General features: G+C 37.0%; 1 protein-coding gene and 2 long non-coding RNA genes across 7 annotated transcripts; 2 read left to right on the top strand and 1 right to left on the bottom strand.

The window, feature by feature from the left end:
• Positions 1-2715: 2715 nt before the first annotated feature.
• Positions 2716-6954, bottom strand: LOC117619846. 2 transcript variants are annotated; one of them, XR_004584631.1, is made up of 3 exons: positions 6858-6954; positions 6017-6243; positions 2716-5828 (listed from the first exon to the last, which is right to left on the bottom strand). It is a non-coding gene; the product is annotated as an uncharacterized LOC117619846 (long non-coding RNA). The 2 variants fall into 2 exon arrangements; XR_004584630.1 differs by having other exon boundaries at positions 2716-6243.
• Positions 6955-7883: 929 nt separating this feature from the next.
• Positions 7884-15288, top strand: LOC117617891. Of its 4 annotated transcripts, none has more exons than XR_004584444.1 (9): positions 7886-8881; positions 9429-9617; positions 9776-9868; positions 9939-10121; positions 10201-10303; positions 10409-10594; positions 11164-13619; positions 13892-14566; positions 14695-15288. XR_004584444.1 is itself a non-coding variant. In XM_034347496.1 (9 exons), the coding sequence occupies exons 1-9, from the start codon at positions 8648-8650 to the stop codon at positions 14702-14704; spliced, it is 4050 nt and encodes a 1349-aa protein (XP_034203387.1). In that variant the 5' UTR covers positions 7886-8647; the 3' UTR covers positions 14705-15288. The 4 variants fall into 4 exon arrangements, 3 of the variants coding, with proteins under 3 accessions (XP_034203389.1, XP_034203387.1, XP_034203388.1); XM_034347496.1 differs by having other exon boundaries at positions 13892-14487; XM_034347497.1 differs by having other exon boundaries at positions 13895-14487.
• A 1062-nt stretch (positions 15289-16350) lies between these two features.
• Positions 16351-16862, top strand: LOC117619941. The gene is made up of 2 exons (XR_004584640.1): positions 16351-16563; positions 16654-16862. It is a non-coding gene; the product is annotated as an uncharacterized LOC117619941 (long non-coding RNA).
• The last annotated feature ends 4865 nt before the right edge of the window (positions 16863-21727 follow it).

Below are 21727 nucleotides of genomic sequence, written 5' to 3' on the forward strand. Positions count from 1 at the left end.
ACCGTCTTGAGTTGGGACAAAAGGTGTTTATGAGGAGGAGGAGGAGTTTCAATCTTATTATGACACCACCATCCCTCCAGGTGCAAAAGAATGTATAGCATTAATTGACAAAAACAACCCTGATTACCATACATATTTACACATATAAATGTTTTTCCTTTTCTTTTTTGGTTTTACACATTTTATTTTGTTTTAGAAATATACCAAAATAAGAAGGAATATGATATGTGAATGTGATGTTCTAATATATATATTTTTTTTTATCATTAAGGACTACTGGTAAAATAGCATAAGATGTACAATGGAGATTCATAATGATCAATTCACAACTCAAACGTGATTAGACTATCAATAACATAAGCATGATTTTAATTAAGAGATTTGTATCATATTTATTGATCTCATCTTCTACTATTAATAATAAATTTTAATAGGCATCCTTTAAAAAAGTGATCATGTTGACGAACACACCTGCCCTGCAAGAGGTTGATTAAATATTTGTAAATTTTAGATTGATTTATTCTTCACAAAAATTTGTTTGTTTAGACGAATTCTATGATGTATAATGTAATAGATATATATGATACAAAATAAGATTCTCGGTAACAGTTATGGAACTAACATTAGTCATACTCCTTCTCATATTAAGATTTGATATATCTTTGTATCAACATGTAATTCTCAATCAATTTTATGAAAATAAAATTTTCCATCACCAATATGTAAGGCTTGTGAATTATATATAATAGCCACCGACCCCATTTATAAAAATTAAAATATATATTATAAAAAAATTCATAGGGGTATTTTCGACCATAAGAAATTGGTTCAAAGGTGGCAGCACCTCAAGTAAAGTCCACGTGAACAGATTCTTCATGGCTGTTTCTACAACCCCTTAACATATTCAAACCGGAACCTCTAATTATAGTAAAAGCCAGATCTTACTCTCAGAAAAACAAAGCACAAGGAAGAAGAAGAAGTAGAAGAAGAAGTCTCTGAACCACCAAGTCCAAAACAGATCTCACTCTCTGCATATACTGCATTTTCCCACAGATTTTCAGGCATTTTCAAATTGGCTATAGCTGCATTCTGACTCTGTATCCAGCAGCTTCAGTCCTCTATCTCCTTCACAATGCGATGCCATGGAAGACATGTGAAGGGTAGGGTTAATTCTTTGAGGTATATATCTCCACTTGACTCATATTTCCTTTTTGGTTTCTTTTTTTGTTTCTAAATTTTCATTTTTGGGTTCTTTTTTGGGCTACTTAGAAAAAGTTTTGGGAACCCTTTTGAAATTTCTTGTTGATTTGTCTTCTTTTGGGTTATTTCCTTTCAAATCAGAGACAGAAATCTTTGAAAAAATCGTTATATTTTTTTGGATCTTTGAGTCATTTAATTTGTCATGAATGATAGGAAAGTTTGGTTGGGGAGGGTATGGTTGAGTGTCATATCATCTGTCACATCCTTAATTTGATCAAACTTATGATGCTTTTCTAGTTCTAGTATTTTCTGGTTTTGGAGCTAATCAGAGTTTTGAGTCTTGTGAGCTAGTTTTAATAAGACTGTCGGCTCTAAGTTCTGTTAATTAACTTAATTACGATGCTTTCGAGAGAGGAGAGTGGTTAGAAGATATGTCCTAGAATCTCAAACACAAACAAAAATTATGGGTTTGTAGGTTAGAGGAAAAAGTGATTATAAAAAAACAATTTAATTGCAATCCCCAAACAGATTGCAACTGCAAGGCGGACAATTTAAAGGTCGGTGAGGAGATTCTTGTCAATCGGGTGAGCCAAGGTAAGCCATTGAAATTGACAACAAATAACCAAACCCTTTTGAATTCCAAGTGAAAGAGACAGAGACAGAAATTATGGTTGGTTTTAATTTGGTATCACCTTCATATGTGACACTTATGTGAAAATCCACACTTCTTGCTTTATGTTCAATGAGGGTTCATTTGGATTGGATGTGGAATTTTTTATTATAAATATTTTTATTTCTTTATTTATTTTAGGAAAATACGTGAATTCAATCGGTGCCAATCCTCAAACCTAAGACATGCTATTTTTAGTTGTATCACAAAATCAACAAATCTAGAGAACCGACATTTCTTTATTTATTTTTGATAGCCCATTTGAATGGATGAATTTTAAAAAATGAACTTGAGTTTTAACAAGAAGATCACATTGATTGCAATAAGCATAGAAATATTACATGTAATGTATTTTAAATGAGTAGATACAATTTAATATTATGCATTTGAAATACGATTAAATTTGAACACGGTATACATACAAGTACAAGATTGAAGAAAATACATTGTAGAGAATACTATTTGCTCAAATGCAATCTCGTTTTAGGCATAAAAAGTTACATGGTTTTTCACGACAGTATTGTCCTCAGGCTTGGGGGTTTATTCCTCAACTATATGCTTATGAGGGTCAAACTTTAAATACGTATGCTAACATTGGATTTACGATAAGATCATAGTAAAAGGCTAAACTATATACGCATAATGGATTTATTATGTTCTCGAATATTACTATGTCTTACTTTGTCAAGATCTTAGCCATGCTTTGTCTAATTCGCATGCCAAATGACTTTAAACCCCTCAACCTTGGCTTATCACAAAGTTGCATTATATGAAGATTGGTAGTTTGCCTTGTGCACAAAATGGTAGTTTCATAATGTTTTCGTTGTTAACAAGGAGAAGATCGCTGATTAGAAGGGGAGCTCTATAAAACTCCATTGCCATATGTTCGTTTGCTTTCAGGAACTCGGCTAAAAAACAATTAGGAGTTCTGGAACATCTGATCCTCTTATGGATTACAAATTGTTGGCTAAAAGAGTTTAAATATTTTCCAGGCAAGTCATCCCTACATAGGAAGTGAACCTTCATTGCTTGTAGTTTGGTGCAACCATGGCATGCAGTTCACTGGTTATTCCTACCTCTCCGGCTTCCTCCAGGAGAACAGAAATCTTCAAAGAGCACAATGGTCTCCGGCGGTCACACTCTAGCCAAGACCTTTACAACCGTGCTGCTATCCGGAGGTCTTATTCGGATAACCATCTTTGTCACTGCATTAATCGTATCCATGCTGCTTCAACACAACCAAAACTGAAAAACAGCCGTTCGATGGGGATTTTCCCATTTCAATTTTCGACTTCCATTCTCCCAAACTCTGTTCGATCATTCTTGTTTGATCCAGACACGAGTAAGCATATGAGCGTAGAGGAGGAGAAGGACATGAATACGGTGGTGAACTCTGAGGGGAGTGCTGGTGATGAGGAGAGAAAAAGAGCCAATTGGGTGGAGAGGCTTGTGGAAATAAGAAGTAAATGGAGGAATAGGCAGAAAAAAGACGTTGCAGATGAAGGCACAAACGACAACTTTTGTGTCAACGGTGAAAATGGTGATTGTGAATGTGGTGGAGAGGAAGGAGGTTGTGCAGTGGATTATACTTCAGAAGAAGATGATGGAGAAATTAGTCCTGAATTTTTCTCAAAATTTTTGGTTAGAGTACCATGGTCTGATACCAAGCTTTTTTCTCAGCTAGCCTTCTTGTGCAACCTGGCTTATGTGATCCCACAGATCAAGGTACGTTTTTGTTCAGCATGGTTCAGAAGTCATAACATATACATAAAAAATTTATAGTGAAACAGAAGTTGGATATTTCAAGCATGAGGAAATAAATTCACACTGCTAATGCATGTGCAGGCCAATGATTTGAAGAGGTATTATGCGCTACAGTTTGTAACATCTTCATTAGAAAAGAAAGCCGAGGCAGATGAAATCAAAGCAAAACTTGATGAGGACTCTACTTGTGCACCTGTAGCTGCCGAAGTAGCTAGTGAATCCAATTCAGAGAAAGCGGCAGAATCCGAGCAGAAGTGTTCAATCCGTCCATCTGTTGCTTACAATATTGCTGCCTCAGCTGCGTCTTATGTGCGCTCAAGGGATAAGGATAGCCTTCCCCTTGGGTCTAAATCACAGCATGAGGGTGATGGTGAGAATTCAGGCAGAAATTGTGAGAATTCACGGGAGGAAGGAGGGAGCTCAACTCGAATCTATAAACCAGAGGTGGCTGTTTCCATGGCAGCATCGACAATGACAGTAATGGTTGCAGCAGGGGAAAGGGAGAAACAAGAAACAGCAAAGGACCTTCAGTCACTCCACTCCTCACCTTGTGAATGGTTTGTTTGTGATGACTCCAGTACATATACTCGTTGCTTTGTGATTCAGGTAATGTCTTAGCCCTTGATCCCACTTGATCTGTGTTTGATAAATCATTAACTCTACTTTCAGTTGGCAATAGCTCTACAAGGTCTTTTGATATCCAATTAATGAATTACAAAGGCAGAGTTCAAGTGGCACAATCTTCTGATTTCTGAAACAAAGAGATAGTGTGCAGCAGATTGCTGAATACTTAACATGCAAATTATTTTTGCTTGCAGGGTTCCGACTCCCTCTCTTCCTGGCAAGCAAACCTCTTCTTCGAACCCACCAAATTTGAGGTAAGCATAGACTCGGATTCCCCACTTGTTAATGTTGCAGAAGGAAAGAAATTGAGAAACCACTGACAACCCAATGTCCTTGTACAGGGGACAGATGTACTTGTTCACAGAGGAATCTATGAAGCAGCAAAGGGAATGTACGAGCAATTTATGCCGGAAATAATCGACCACTTGAATAAACACGGTGAGCGAGCAAAACTTCAATTTACAGGTCATTCTCTTGGAGGAAGCCTTTCTCTTTTAGTCCACTTGATGCTACTGAGTAGGAAGCTTGTAAAACCCTCCATTCTTCGGCCAGTTGTCACATTTGGCTCACCATTTGTGTTCTGCGGAGGCCAGAAAATACTTGACCAATTGGGCATGGATGAGAATCAAATCCATTCCGTGATGATGCATAGAGATATTGTCCCTAGAGCCTTCTCCTGCAACTACCCTAACCATGTGGCCACACTTCTCAAGCGTTTAAATGGCTCATTTCGGTCACACCCTTGTCTGATAAAAAATGTAAGTATCGAAGTCCACCAAAAAATAGATAGGGTTATGGCTTTAAACTCATCTGTCATTTCCCACTCTAACCTCAAAGAATGCTATTCGTGCACAGAGTAGAGTTAAGACCAGAATCTGTAAGGACCAACATATGTAATCAAAAGGCTTTATAAAAAGATATAGGAAAATGTAGAATTTGATATAGATAACCTATCTACTGAATTTGAAGTACAAGCAAGTTTTCTCATTCACTGTGTTTTTATGCAGAAAATATTATACTCTCCCATGGGTAAACTATTCATTCTCCAACCTGACGAAAATTCATCTCCTCCACACCCTCTACTTCCTCTGGGGTGTGCCCTCTATGCTTTGGACAAGACCCAATGTGGATTCTCTTCAAGTCTACTTAGGGCTTTCTTGAACTCCCCACATCCACTAGAAACTCTAAGTGATCCCACAGCTTACGGTTCAGAAGGTACAATCCTACGAGACCATGACTCGAGCAACTATCTAAAGGCTGTGAATGGAGTCCTAAGGCAACACACGAGGATGGTTGTTCGGAAAGTGAGAAAACAGAGGAATCTCTTGTGGCCACTACTTACTTCACCATCTCCACACTCATGGAACCATGAAAATAATCTAGAGAGCAGCGGGTTGGCAACCAAGGAGATACTCACAGGAGTTTAATTCCATTCTGCTTAGATTCTTCTACATGCATATAGGAGATGTTCATATGAAAATAAGTAGAGGATTTAATTTGCCCTCTCTGTTTTGTCGTGTACATCTCTTACCTCCTAACCATCTCTGTATCTATGTAAATCCTCCAGTCCCTGTTGTAAAGAGTTGGTAAAAAAGGTTACTAAACTGTGGGTACAGTATTCAAATTCTACTGTAAAGTATTTTCATTTAATCTCTTCTTTTGTGGGTACAGATTTCAAAACAAGGAGTATACTAAGCACAAGATAATTTCAGACACCATCACCACCACAAAATGGACGAAAGCTGATCGTTAACTTACATTACCAAAGTGAACTTCCACCGTTGTTATGCATTTCCACATTTTATCAGAGTCAAAAGTGAACTTCCTCTTCAACACTTAGCCAAAGGTGGGGAGGGGAAGAAGCATTCCTGCCACATGACTTCAAAGCAAATAGATCAATAAGTAAATGTAGTAACTGTAATTCACCCTCTCTAGCCATCCTTTTGCTTGTCGCAAACAAAGCACTTCTTGTTCTTTGAATGGTGCTGTGAATGAAAAGCAGAAGGGTTAGAAAACACTCGAAAGAAAAACGTGGAAACAGAAAGACTCTATTATATTTGATTCATAACCCAGCCCTGTAATCAGTATATGCATGGATCCCCTTTATACAACTTTTCATTGCCAGCTTTCTCACTGGCTGATAACATTTGCCTTCTTCCTGCCTAGACAACCATAGTTCCCAATTTTCCATCTGGAACTAAGAAATAAACAGCATTCCTACCACTAGCTCTGTATCCTCCCAAAGTAACAATAATAACCATCTTTGCTAGCGGTAGCAAATCAAGCAAAGACCAATAATAACAATAATGACAGAAACAAAAATTACCATACGCATACGGAAATTTGAGTTTGCAGGCTATGATATTTAAGTTGAAGAAAATGAATCCATAATATATTTTGAGCAAAAACAAAGAATGAAATATAGGCCTTCAGGCCCAAAATTTGACATTTTCATATGGCCATGAAAGTGTTTCGAGGCAATACAATGAGAAATCAGGAAGAGATACACTGATCAAGGGAGTATATGCTAATTAAAGTTTAAAACTTGATAAAACTCTAAGAAAGAAGTTGCTTTTGAATTTCATAACTAAGTCCAAACCTGTTTAGCCATGCAAAAGCTACAAGCTTTGTCTGAAATACCCAGAAGTTTTTTTGAGCGCCAGCAGCAATTCCCCCGAAAAAATGGGGGATTGAATAAGAAGAAGAAGAAGAAGGGACCTGCTCTGCCGAACTGGTCACTGGGGTGGGCTTTTTGGGATGGCCCATTATGCCACCATAGGCTCGCTGATGTTCGACTTGCATGGTAATTTCAATTTGGGAATTGTTATTTACACCCAGCACCTAAATTTTTTTCTTGGCTTTCTAATTTTACACTTGCCTATTTTTATTTTATTTTTAAAACTGAGAAGCTCATGGCTAGCCCATCGCTTCTATGTGATGGCGGCGGAACCAGCAATTTCTTGTTAATGTCAAATTAAAAAAATGACAGTTATTATTTTTTTGAATATCAACCTCTTTTCTTTTGAAAATTGAATCAATAATATTACATGACCACCAACCGAAATGACATTTGGGTCTTCTATATATAGATTTTTTCCATATGAGAGGTTGGTGCCAAGGTTATCTTGGATGAGGGACATTGGCCTCCGTGAAAATGTAAGCTGCACTAGTCTCTATTTGAAATATAGACTATGGCAGCCTTCATTTGACATAAAGATAGCAATGCTCTTTATTTCTTCATCGAAAATGGGTGTATGTTGACGTTTACTTGGTTGGTCATGACTTTTCTCTTTTCCTCTTTTTATTTTTTTCAAAAGTCAAGAACATTAAAAAAAAAAAGAAAAAAAAGAAATGATAGACTAAAATTGGAAAGTTCGGAAATTCTCTTGGATGAAAAATGCAGTGATGAGATTTTTGGGTGTTTATAGCAACTCCCCTTCACTTTGATGAGGCCATGGTCCAATTAAAACCAAATCTAGGTTGAAGCCCAGGCTACTGGCCCAGGTCATACCGCTCAAAAAACCGCATAAAAAAATACCCCTAAAAAAATATAATTTTAAAAAATTTTAATTTCCCCAATAATCAAATTTTTTTTATATTTTGTTTTGGATGCTCTCTTTCTCTCTTCTTCTCCAATAAATTTTCATTTCAAAAACCCCTCACAAATGCAGCCCAACTTGACAACCTCCTCCAATCCAAATTCTCTCCTTCTTTGAAAAAAAAGAAAAAAAACCTAATTTTGATCAAAACTTGAAGTCCCATTCAATCAAATGCCCTAACTTTCTGCCCACATTCCTTCCTTGGTTACTCTTCTTCTCCCTCACCAAGCTTGTACTTCCCTCATTTTCTGATTCGCCGACACTTCCCCACTATTGTTATTGCACAGTTCCCTCTAGGGTTCCTATAATCCCATCTCTTTGTTTCTCCAATCTCCCAATCATCCCCCACGGTTTTGTCCGCTGGGCTTTCTAGGGTTTCTTCCCTGTTCATCAGATTGGGGATTTAATTTAATGTTAATTGTATTTCTAATTGTCGCTTAGATTTTTAACTACTGGGTAGGATTCTATTTTGTGATATTTGTTTCCTGAAATACGCAAAGGTTGGTTAGTATTTTTGCAGCAAATGAAAATTTGAACTTTAAAGGGGAAAAAAAGGAAAAATCCTATTTGGGTTATTAGTAGTTTTGGAGCCGAAGGTTTCCTTTTGGTTTTTTTCGGAAGAAAGGGTCTACCTAGAGCAAAAAATTGATTTCTGTGTTTTTGTATTTTAGTTGCCATTGTTATTTGGGATTGGGGAAAGATTCAGCTTTGCTGTATTGCTTTTGGGACTTTTGGGGTAAAAGGAAGAGTTATTGTTTGGTGTAGAAGTGAAGGGAAAGTTTAAGCTTGCATGGGCGAACATGAGGGGTGGGCACAGCCACCAAGTGGGCTTTGGCCGAATGGCCTATTGCCCAATGAAGCTGCCTCGGTAATGCGAGTTCTCGACTCAGAGCGATGGTTGAAGGCGGAAGAGAGAACTGCAGAGCTTATTGCCTGCATTCAGCCCAATCCACCCTCCGAGGAGCGCAGAAATGCCGTCGCCGATTATGTTCAGCGGCTCATAATGAAGTGCTTCCCCTGCCAGGTGGGACATACTTATTAATATGTATATTTTGTTTGCTTTAATAACTGTAAGTACATGTTCAATTTCTGATAGAATTCTCATTTTGTTAGAAAAAGAAAAACACGTTACAATGTTGTATTGCATTATCTAGGTATTGGATACCACAGGTAAATTTTGAAATATTTTCATGGTAATGCGTAGAAACCAATAACTTAAGGATTTTTAAGATGTTCAAGGTTCTGACCGCAGAAGGATGATTGCATAAGTCTTGTAGTTTGAGCTAACAAGAACTAAAGGGCACTCAAGAATTATATTGGATCAGAGAGATGTGTATAACCTCAGGCAGGGTGGAACTTTGAGACTTGTGGGCTTTTGGGAAAGTGACATATAATGAGGTCCACTGGTGGGTTTTTTAGCATGTTTTTCATTGTGACAAAATTGGACCCAATGCTGATGATTATGCTATGAAAAGTTGTTTGTTAACTTGTTGAATCGGTGCATATTTATTGTGTTTCATGTTATTTATGCATTTATTTTCGTTGACCTAAATGTTTGTGATTATGTCCAGGTGTTCACTTTTGGATCTGTACCCCTGAAGACGTATTTGCCTGATGGAGATATTGACCTGACAGCCTTCAGTAAGACTCAAAATTTGAAGGACACATGGGCCCATCAGGTTCGTGATATGCTGGAGAATGAGGAGAAGAACGAGAATGCTGAATTCCGCGTGAAAGAGGTTCAGTACATTCAGGCAGAAGTATGTTCCTCTTATTATCATTAGCATTTTTACCTTTATTTGAGATTCTGTTGTGGCAATGTTCATTAGTTTTTGTCTATATTTGATTCTCTTTATATTTTAATTTTGCTTTTCTGATACTAGATTTAACCATAATACTTCTCTTTGTATATCTACAGGTGAAGATAATCAAGTGCCTTGTGGAAAACATTGTAGTAGACATATCATTCAATCAGCTGGGGGGCTTGTGCACCCTTTGTTTCCTTGAGGAGGTAAATGGTACATTTGTAAACCACGTTAATATTTGTATGCCTTGACTAATTGTATTAATTGCTTCTGCAGGTTGATCATTTGATAAATCAAAATCATTTGTTCAAGCGTAGTATCATTCTGATAAAGGCCTGGTGTTATTATGAGAGCCGAATACTGGGTGCTCACCATGGACTTATCTCAACTTATGCGCTGGAAACTTTGGTTTTATACATATTTCACGTTTTCAACAACTCCTTTGCTGGACCACTTGAGGTGGCTATGGTTAAGTTGGTGTATTATATTGGCATTATTGTTTGTGGATCCATCTGAATGGTTTATTTTGCTTGTGCAGGTCCTGTATCGTTTTTTAGAGTTTTTTAGTAAATTTGACTGGGACAATTGTTGTGTTAGCCTATGGGGTCCTGTACCCATTAGTGCACTTCCAGATGTAACTGGTATTGATTAATTGCTTTAGTAAACTTTTGACCATCAAGCGTCCATTTTTTTTCCTTCAATTTTTGACAATTTCCTGTTTAAATTTGTTATTGTTTATATCGCAGCCGAACCTCCTCGAAAAGATGGTGGAGAGTTATTACTGAGCAAATTATTTCTTGATGCCTGTAGCTCAGTGTATGCTGTTTTCCCTGGCGGTCAAGAAAATCAGGGCCAGCCTTTTGTTTCCAAACATTTTAATGTTATTGATCCTTTGCGAATCAATAACAACCTGGGACGTAGTGTTAGTAAAGGTATGCCGTTCTGAAACTATATTCTTTGGCATCACTGTTTCTAAGAGATTTACTTTCCATTGTTTTTTGGCCAACATTTGGAATACATTGTTTAATTAATTGGTCGCACTCATTACTTATTTACAAGTGTGAAACAGTATGCTTCCTATTTTGGAAGTAATTATGTGTATATAAATAATAAAAAATTTGGACTTCAAATCATTAAGAACGTGATTTTGATTTTTTTTTTTTTCTTCCTGTAAGTAGAACAGAAGATGATGAAACTATGGTTTTTATGGGAGTAAAAAAAAAAAGTACAACTGAAAACAGCTGATAATGTGGAAGGCAACAATATCCATGTTAAGTTGAAAATGGGCTCATTCAAAATGACAGACACAAAGTCTTATGTGTAAGAGAATGTGATTATTTCATAGGACACCTAAAGAGTCTTTTGGTGTGAATACATGTAAACTTCATTGTCTTTCCTTAATTTTTTTTAATGTTGTTTGTAAGGTGTAACTGTCTTGCTTGATTTCCTATCTGTTCGCATTGTTGGGTGTTATTATATATTGTGTATGTATATTTTCCAGGTAACTTCTTCAGAATACGCAGTGCATTTGCATTTGGGGCTAAAAGGCTGGCCAGGTTGCTTGATTGTGCCAAAGAGGATCTATATTTTGAAGTAAATCAGTTTTTCCTGAACACTTGGGATAGACATGGGAGTGGTCATCGACCTGATGCACCACGAAACGATTTGAGGCGCATGAGACTTTCAAATCCAGACCACTTACATGGATCTGAGAATCTCAGGAACATTTCACGCGACCAAAAAAACGAAAGTTCCTCTGGTCGTGGTACTCATGGTGACGGGATGCTTGGCTCACTTAGTGTTCCCTCCCAGCATGGTAGTTATCCTTTAGAAAGCACATCCGGGAACAGTGATGTGCCTACTGGAACTCATGCTCAAAGCCAAAAGAATCATGGGAACACAAACACTGCTAGGGCGTCTGATCAGATTAGAAAGGAAACCAATTCCAATCTGGGTGCAAAGGTTGATAAAGGTCAGAGAAGTTCTAGACCTGATAACTTGGTGAATGACCTCCATGGGAGGTTTCTTTTTGCAAGGACACGTTCTAGTCCTGAGCTTACTGATTCGTATGGTGAAGTTTCTTCTCAAGGTAGACGCAACAGAGCCCCTGAGAGTGGGAAAACCCAAACTTATTCGACAAGGTTGGATAATAGCAGGAGGAAAAACCTGGACTCTGACAGTATGGCAAGCCACAGAGTTAGATCTTCAACTGATGATCCTTCATCTGCTAGACACATCTCATCCCGTCAAAGCCTTGATGCTACTGTTGATTCAAATAGCTATCATGACGAATCGGGATTGAATGCCATTGCTGATGATTATGCTTCTATTTCGGGGACACAAGGGATGCACCAGGAGGAGCAAGATCTTGTTAACATGATGGCATCTTCTACAGCTCATGGTTTTAATGGGCCAGTCCATCTTCCATTGAATTTGGCTTCGAGTCACCTACCACTTCCAATCCCACCATCCATCCTTGCTTCTATGGGATATGCTCAGAGAAATATGGGTGGAATGGTTCCCACAAATTTTCCCATGATTGAGACTCCTTGGGGAACAAATATGCAATTTCCCCAAGGTGTTGTCCCATCGCCATTAGCCCCTTATTTCCCTGGCTTGGGGTTGTCTTCGAATCCTGAAGACTCAGTGGAACCTAGTAATGAGAATTTTGGATCTGTGGAAATGAACTCAGGTGAAACTGATCATGATTTCTGGCATCAGCAGGAAAGGGGCTCTACTGGTGGGTTTGATCTTGAAAATGGAAGTTTTGAATTGCTTCAGGAAGATGATAAGCAACAGTCAACTTCAGCTGGTTATAACTTTCATCCTTCATCTCGGGTAGGCACCTCAGGAAGTTCTATTCGAGTTCAACAAAAGCCTAAAGAAAACCGAGATGAATTGAGGGAAGATCATGTGGATAATTTTCAGTATCAAGATAACAAAGGAAATGAGGTATACTTTGATGACCGAACTGTGAGTTCTAGGTCTGCAACTTATACAAGTTCAGTGAGAAGTAAGACCTCCTCTGAGAGTTCTTGGGAAGGATCATCAGCAAAGGTCTCAAAGTCAACAAGGGAAAAACGGGGTAGGAAAACTGCTCTTTCAGCAGCGCCGTCTGCTGCATTTGGGAAAGGCAAGAGTGTGTCTGAACATTCATCTACCCAGGCAGATGATGACAACAGAGATTGGAATCAACCTACGACTTTAGGTGCCGAAATGGTAGAAAGAAGCACAGGATCTCAACCCACTGCTTCTTTGCATGTTCCAAGGCATCAAATGCCTGGTTTTGAACCATCTCAGACAAGTGGATCAGATTCGTTGATACCATTTGCTCCAGTGCTCTTAGGTCCTGGTTCACGACAGAGAGCTTCAAATGATTCTGGGATGCTTTTTTATCCTACGGGGCCTCCAGTTCCATTTGTTACAATGCTTCCTTATAATTACTTCTCAACAGAGACAGGAACTTCAGATGTATCAGCTAACCAATTTAGTAGAGAAGAGGGACCGGATAATAGTGATTCTGGTCAGAATTTTGATTCATCTGAGGGAGCTGATCAGCCTGAGGTATTAAGTACTTCTAACTCTATTGGAAGGGCTGCTCCTATTGAGGCATCAGAGCATAAGTCCGACATTCTACACAGCGATTTTGCAAGTCATTGGCAGAATTTGCAATATGGACGTATTTGCCAAAATTCTCGGCATCCTTCACCTGTGGTTTATCAATCACCAGTTATGGTGCCCCCTGTCTACTTACAAGGACGATTTCCTTGGGATGGCCCTGGGAGACCTCTTTCAGCCAACATGAATCTTTTCAATCAGCTTGTGGGTTATGGGCCTCGACTGGTTCCTGTTGCTCCTCTCCAGTCTGTTTCTAACAGGCCTGCCAGTGTTTATCAACGTTATGTCGAAGAGATTCCAAGATATCGCAGTGGGACTGGGACCTACCTGCCAAATCCTGTAAGATAACATATACCTGTTCCTTATCGGCTGATTATTTTGGAGTTCTATTTTTCATTAAGCATGTTGCACCTACCAATCTTGTCTGTTGGACCAGTGCTTGGTTTCTGAGAAGTTAGGCTTTATTTAAATGTGATGTAGAAAAGAAGTTTTCCATCATTTTATTTTACCTCTCTTGATTTACCCAAAACAAAAACACTACAGCTTTAGGTGATCACTTACATACTGCTGCAGTTTTATTTATCCCTTTTATCCCCTTTTAATTAATTCAGAAGGTTACTGTACGGGATCGGCATCCTTCAAGCACAAGAAGGGGGAATTACAATTATGAAAGAAATGATCACCATGGTGATAGAGAAGGAAACTGGAATACTAATTCAAAGTCACGAGCTTCTGGCCGCAACCACAGTCGCAACCAAGGTGAGAAGCCAAATTCAAGAGCAGACCGTTTGGCAGCTAGTGACAGCCGAGCTGAAAGGCCATGGAGCTCACATAGGCAGGACTCATTCCCTTCATATCAATCTCAAAATGGTCCTATCCGCTCAAACACTACACAGAGTGGTTCCACAAATGTTGCTTATGGCATGTATCCGCTACCAGCCATGAACCCCAGTGGGGTGTCATCAAATGGACCTTCCATTCCATCAGTTGTCATGTTGTATCCTTATGACCATAATACTGGCTATGGGCCACCTGCAGAACAACTTGAGTTTGGTTCTCTTGGACCAGTGGGCTTCTCAGGATTGAATGAAGTTTCACAGCTAAATGAGGGGAACAGGATGAGTGGAGTATTTGAGGAACAAAGGTTTCATGGTGGCTCTGCTCGACGATCTTCGCCTGATCAGCCTTCTTCACCCCACCTCCAAAGGTAGTTGGTTCAGGTGTATTTTTCCTTCTTTTGGGGGAGGGATTTTGGTGGTTGGTGGTTGGTGGTTCTGGGTGCCATGGTAGTGTCTCAAAGGCCTAACTCTTCTTAAGATTTTATTCAGAGCAATTTCCTTTTTTATTTTCGTTATTTTCAACCTATCATTTCTTCAATGGGATTGTTTTGTGATGCTTTCTATTATCTTGACAGGGGAGTTTGATTATTTTGCCAGATCAGTGGCCCAGAGGAATTATCAGATGAAAGATGAGGATTTTCCACCTCTACCTTTAACAGATCAGGAAGGGAACGATGATAGAAGAAACTACAATGAGAATCCCTCCCCTTACCAAGCGTTCTTGTTCTCACCCCAATCTTAAAAAGGAAGGAATTTGACCATTTCATTCCATGATTTCCTAATATCTTCCTAATCACATCATATCTGCTTGGAGCTTTTTGTGTACACTAGAAATCAATTTATTTGCTCCATTTTCAAGAATACAAACTTTGGTGGTAAATGAGGGTGATGGTGATGTGATGATGAAGGGGAAGGCCGGACTCGGCGTCTTAAATTCCAGTTTAGGGTTAGGCACTTTGTAACTCTACTGAAGTAGAAACTCGCTTTAGGTTCAGAACTTAGGATTTTACTGTGTTACATAATTGGTCTACCTGAAATCTCTCACACAATGTACTAGGGTTTTTGGATGAGTAGCTGTGTATCCGTTCTCTTTTATGTACTCTTGTTTAAGATTTTCAAGAGAGTAGTAATTACACCACCATAGATGAAATTGGGTCATGTTTGGTTTACTTGACAATCTTTTAGTTCTTTCTTTCAAATTTTTTTTTATTTTTTTTCTGATACAGGAAATTGGTCATTTTCCATTCATTTGTTCTTCAATATTTCCCAAATAATAAATTATGTTTGGTAGTAAATGTTGAGAAACAGGTGCACCAAGGTTCCCATATCATATTCTTTGTAAGTGTTTGTAGGCCTCTGAGTTGCATGTGAGTGTGATTGTAAGTTGGTCCTCTGCCTTCCTATGGAAACACAACTTCAAATAAACCTACACCTCCATTGAAAAGGCTCTTTACCTTTCTTTAGGCATTAATCCGTTTTTCTCTTTAAAATGTAATTTCTAAGAACAAGCCTCCTTCATAGCTCAACAAAATGAATCTTGTAACCGAAAACCAAAACTCCCTTTTATTCTATATTTTTCATCTTTTATTCAACAATTGTTTTTTTTTTGGGGGGGTAATTAAATGAATTTATAAACCAAAAAGAGGGCAAAGCCCAAAGAACAAAACAACCTCAAGGTCAACAAACCAACCAAGAGTTCTGACCAAAAAAAAAAAAAAAAAAAAAAAAACCAAAAGAAGAGACCAACCAAGAGAACACAAAGGGGCCACACCAACCAAAGAGCCTGAACCCTAAACCCAAACCCAAACAAAATTAGTTTTCTTTATAAACAACCGAAGCCGCCGTAGCTCCTTTCTGATACAGTGGGTACCTCTCTCTCTCTCTCTCTCTCTCTCTCTCTCTCTAGATTATTAAGTTTTTTCATATGAAGTTTCATGGGTTTGTTTTGTTCCAATTTACAGGGACACTGATACTTAGGGGTGGGCATTAGAATCGCAAAACCGCAAAACCGAATCAAATTAAATTGAAAAAATTAAAAAAAAAACCGTGTTGATTAAAAAAGTAAAAAATCGAGTCAAATCCGAACCTGACCGGTTCAGAGCGCTTTAGGTTTCGGTTTTCTACTACAAGAGACCGGTCCAATATAATTAATTAATATATATTTTTATATTATATATATTTATATATAGTTAACATGGGCTGTTTTGTATTGGGTGTCTAAAATATTACTGTACGCACACACACACACAGGATCATCACAACTAAAACACAACTTAGGTTTCTTTCTTCCTTCTTCGATTTGATTTCCTCTCTCTCTGTCTGATCTGCGAGGCCGAACCTCTCTTTTCCTCTACGTGAAACCTCTCTTTCAGCCATCCTTGTTCTTCTTCAGCCGTCGCGCAGCCGAAGCTCTCTCAGTCGTCGCGCCGTCGTCACGCAAGCAGGTTCGATTCTGGCTTTCTTTTTTCTTTTTTTCTTTTTGTTTCTTTTCCCCCTTCGATTCTCTGTCTGACCATCTCTATGTCCTCCATCAGCAGTTCGTGCAGATCATCATCCATATTTCTGGAGTAGGTTGCAGCTTCCAGCAGACGCACTCTTTTTTTTTCTCCCCTTGACGCAGCTGCGCACTCCTTCTCGTCACTTTTCCATTGAAGGCTCTCTCTCTACCAAAGGTGAATTTCTCACTCTTCTGTAAATGCTTAATCTTGAATATTGTTATTTCCAATCTCTGTTTGCATTTTTATTTACTTTTATTGAGCGATTTATTCTCTGAAAATTTCAATCTTTGTTAGCGTTTTTGGCTGGATTATTTACTCAACCCAAAACTCATAAATTCAGATTACTGTATGCCTGTTATTATGTTGTTTTTAGATCTTAAAAATAAGATAAGAAAAGTGGAATTAGGGAATTATATCAAACTTTCATGACTGTATAAATCAAGATTTCTGCTCATTATTTGTTTAGGGAATTAGATTTGGTTGATTGCAGCTTTCCTTATGGCATCAATCAAAGTAGAGATTTATGAGGAAAAAAGAAGTTATGACTTATGTTCTGTTTGTGTCATGTACATTGAAAATTGTAATTAGCTTGTAGTTGGCTTTTGTTTGGTGTTTCGGTTTGATTCACTAGTGTGCATTCAAATTTATTAATTGGTTGTGCATTCAAATTTATTAATTGATTAATTGACAGTGCATAACAGATTTTCTGTTCAGTTTTTCAGTTTTTCAGTTTTGCAGATTTTCAAATTTTAAGTTTTTCGTTTGCTTTATTACTGCTGTCATAGGCAACTATTTTGAGAAATTGGCTTGCATAGGGTTCTTTGTTTTTTCGTGCTGAATCCAATGATGCAAAAAAGGTCAAAATTGGGCTAGTGGTTTGAAAGTTAAAGGCTAAAAACTGAACAGAGGTCAGATTTGTCAAAACTGCAATTTGAAACTCTTTATTTTCTTACTTTGCTTAAGTGCCTGTTTGGCATTGGTTATTTGGGGTGACAAGTGATTTTTACAAAAATTTGGGAAGCCCAGCCCGTTTGGTAAACTATGAGAAAATCACTTATTATTAAAAATTGCTGTGAGAGAAAGCTATAAGGGAAAGCAGATAATGAGGTGCTTTCATTTTCTGATTATGCAGAAATCAGTTTTGAAGAGGGGTTGGGTTTAATGATTATACGGCAATCATTTTCTAATTATGCGGGAATCAGTACCAACAACATTTATAACAAAAAGTTTACCAAACGCCAAACTGCTTTCTCTCACAGCAAATCTGATAGCGATTATTTTCACAACACAGCAATGCCAAACTGACCCTAAGTCTAGTTAATTGGTTTATGTTTTTCAGTTGCTTTCTAGTTAAGTGTTGATATTATCATTTAGTTGGAAATGAAGCTTTGTATAATGATAATGTGCTATATGCTTTGTATAATGATAAGTGTTGCTATATGCTGAGTTTATGTTAAATACATGCTATATATGCTGGTACAAAAAAGTTAGCATGATAGTATATAAATTTGGGGTATGTTAGTATATAAATACATTTTGGGTAGGTCGGGCCCATGCCCAAACCGAAACTGCAGGAACCAAATCGAATCGGACAGGTCTGGGTTGGTTCGGATTTCTATATGGATTTTAAACAAAATCGGTCCAAATCGAACCGATCAGTACTTTCGAAATCCGGTTCTATTTTTCCCCAAAACCGGTCCAAACCGAACCGTACCCACCCCTACTGATACTTCACCCGAATCTGTTTGGTATTTATTTGATTTTTGGATTTCCATTGTATTAAGACGTCCATTTTGGTTTGTTAAGTCCTAAGAAGCTCGAACACGGATACGATACGACACGACACAGAGATACGATAAATTTTCAAAAATTAGGATATGATACGTCGTGAATATTGCAATTTAAAAAATATATAAAAATTTAAAAATAACAATATATATATAATTTAAAACATATTTTAAATAACATAAAAATGATAATATTATTACTTTTAACATACTTCCACTTGTCTTGGTTTTTAAACTTATAATATTATTACTTTTAATAAGACAAACAAAACAAAATCCTTTTGTCAAAACGATATGACCAGCCATCACGTGGGGTGTGGGTGAAACTGTGAGTATTAAACAAAATCCTTTGACCCAAAAAAAAAAAAAATCCTTTTGTCAAAAGAACACATAGGCACGCGTGAGAAAACAAAATGAAAATGGAGAAGAGAACCCGACGCCGGCGACAATGAAGAGGAAGAAATTGATGAGTAGGGGCACCGCTGGATGAAGAAGAAAAAGGAAGATCTGGGCTTCTTAAGGATGAAGAAGAAGAATTGATGAGTGGGGGCACTGCTGGATGAAGAAGAAGAAGGAAGATCTGGGCTTCTTATTTATATAGAAGAAGAAGGAAGTTACAAAGATATGTATTTGATTTTTAGATTTCCATTGTATTAAATTCTTTTTGAACTGTTGTACATGGCGTCCATTTTGGTTTGTTAAATCCTATTTTGATTAGTGACAAAGGAGTATATGCTATAAACAATAAGCTGCCTCTGCTTGAAGGTGTCTGCTACGACCATACAACAGAAAAGATGTGTTTTCAATCTCATTCTTCTGCTCTCCTAGATCTCGTGTGAAGCTAAAGCACCAGGAAGAGTTTCAACTTTCCTGTACAATATATTTTTTTATACTTAATTTTCATGTGTATATAATTTTGGAAGAGCCATTGACAGTAATGGAGATCAAACGCCGAGACACAACTGCTGATGATAGTTGGGGAAAATACATAATCCGTAAACACACAAAAATAAAAACAAAGTCGATGCCACCAAAACCACCACTGTCACTACAATTGCACTGGGCATATAAATAGTATCGCCGCTTGGATATACTAGATTCTTTGTTTTTTATAAAAGAAATAGTCTAGCCTGACGGCTATACTCGTTTTTCCTTTTTTTCAAAAATAATATAGCCGCCCGGCTTTACTTTTCTAACACGTGGCACCTGTGTGTTGGGTGTGTCCTTTTTTTAAATATATAAATAGTATAGCCGTTCGGCTATACCTTTTTAAAAAGAAAATTTAATGCGGGATATTTCGCCGGCATACACCTGTTCAGGTTTTTTTTGAAAAAAAAAAAAGTTAAAAAACATATAATTAGTTTCTTTACTTTTGTTTTTTGGCATACTTCTTTAATTTAATATATGTAATTAAATAATATATTAGCCTTTTTAAATTACTTTAATTAGTAATTATATTTTAATTATTAATTAGTATAAAAAAATTATAGAAAAAGTCCACAAAATCATTAATTTCCATTACTAGTAGGTCATTACTCGAGTATGTATTGTCCCATTTTCATTTTTTTACTTTTCCAGAGTTATTACCCTATTTCTCATGTTTAATACACCTATTTTTTACAAAAATTTTGATAAGACACAAAATTCATGTATTATACACAAAATTCTCACATACTATTAAATACAAATAATATATATATTTTTTAAAGGTATAGCCTCACGGTTATACTCAGTTTTTCTTAATTGTTTTTAAAGATGGTATAGCCGGTCTATATGCCTTTTTACATTTTTAAAACAAAAAGTAGTATAGCCGAACGGCTATTCCTATTTGACACGTGGCGCATATGCGCTCTAGTATAGCGAATAGCTATACTAGATTATTTTTTATTTTTTTTAAAGAAATAGTATAGACGCTCGGCTCTACTCGTTTTTCCTTTCTGAAAATAATAGTACAGCCGCCAGGCTTGACTGGTCTGACACGTGGCACCTATGCGCTGGCCGCGCCCTTTTTTTAAAAAATTTTTTATAAAGAGTATAGCCGGTTGGCTATATTTTTTTAAAAAGAAAATTTAATACTAGAAATTTCGCTGGCATAGACCTGTACTGACGAACTTTCGTCGGGACAGGTTTGTTTTTCTTTTTTAAATTTAAAAAAACATATAATTATTTTCTCTACTTTTGTTTTTTGGCCTACTTCTTTAATTTAATATATGTAATTAAATAATATCTTAGCCTTTTTGAATTACTTTAATTTCTAATTATATTTTAATTATTAATTAGTATAAAAAATTATAGAAAAGTTCCACAAAATAATTAATTTGTATTTACTGAGTCTTTTGTGAAATCGTTTTGGTGTCCTAATTAAATTTCTCCATAGTTCAAGAGCCCTATCCGTTACTATTAGGCCATTAATCGAGTATCTATTGTTATTTTTTCATTTTTTACTTTTCCAGAGTTATTACCCATATAAAGATTCTAGCATGTTCACATTTAATAATGTATTATATATATACATACGTATTTTTCATGTTTAATACACCTATTTTTTACAAAATTTTCAGTAAGACGCACAAAAACAAAGATTGAGCCACGTTTGTGGGAAACTCTAGTAATAATTCTCTGAAAATTGAGTTTGAGCCATTTTGTAGGAAACTTTAATATTGCTGTTTTTGTTTGTATGGCTATTAGGAGGCCACATAGGTGGCATGTGTATTGCCTATTTCTAGCCTTTCCTTTTGGTAGGTAAGCCAACCGCCAAGTGGGCAATTAAGCTTGTAATAGATATTTTGTAGAGAGAGTTACTCTCATTGAAAATCAATTAAAAAACAGAAAATAGAGAAACAAGTCTATGACTTCTATCTAAAGCTAGAACTCTGAGTTCCAATTCCAAAATCCCCTCTCTTATCCTTGCACCATCCACAACAAACAAATAGAAACAAGGAAACCATCAATTCATAAGGAGTAATTGAACAACCAACTTACAATATACACACACAACACAAGCCACCTTTAGCTTTTAGTTGCCGGATAGAGAGGGCTGGTTGATTGGTCATGCTCAGTTGACTAGCCATTCAACTCGCCCTCTTTATCGCAGTTGGCTATTTAATTTAATTTAAATTCTAAATTAGTTGAAGAATAAATTAAGAATAAATTGACGCTAAAATTGCAAGTTACCCTATCTATATATGTACAAAAATTGAAAACTATTCAAAACCAAACTTAGCAAGCATATAGGCATAGATATAAATACCTTAAAATCACGAGGAATGAGAGATAATAATTTGCGGCAACCGAATTCTTTAAGCAAATTTCTTAGGGTAGGA

Source organism: Prunus dulcis, chromosome 2 (assembly GCF_902201215.1).
Source record: "Prunus dulcis chromosome 2, ALMONDv2, whole genome shotgun sequence".
Taxonomy (NCBI): Eukaryota; Viridiplantae; Streptophyta; class Magnoliopsida; order Rosales; family Rosaceae; genus Prunus; species Prunus dulcis.

Coding starts and splice junctions, on each gene's coding strand:
- LOC117617891 (XM_034347496.1), top strand. CDS start 8,648: ATGGGCGAACATGAGGGGTGGGCACAGCCACCAAGTGGGCTTTGGCCG. Junction 10,122..10,200: donor CCTTTGCTGGACCACTTGAG/GTGGCTATGGTT, acceptor TTGCTTGTGCAG/GTCCTGTATCGTTTTTTAGA. Junction 13,620..13,891: donor GGACCTACCTGCCAAATCCT/GTAAGATAACAT, acceptor TAATTAATTCAG/AAGGTTACTGTACGGGATCG.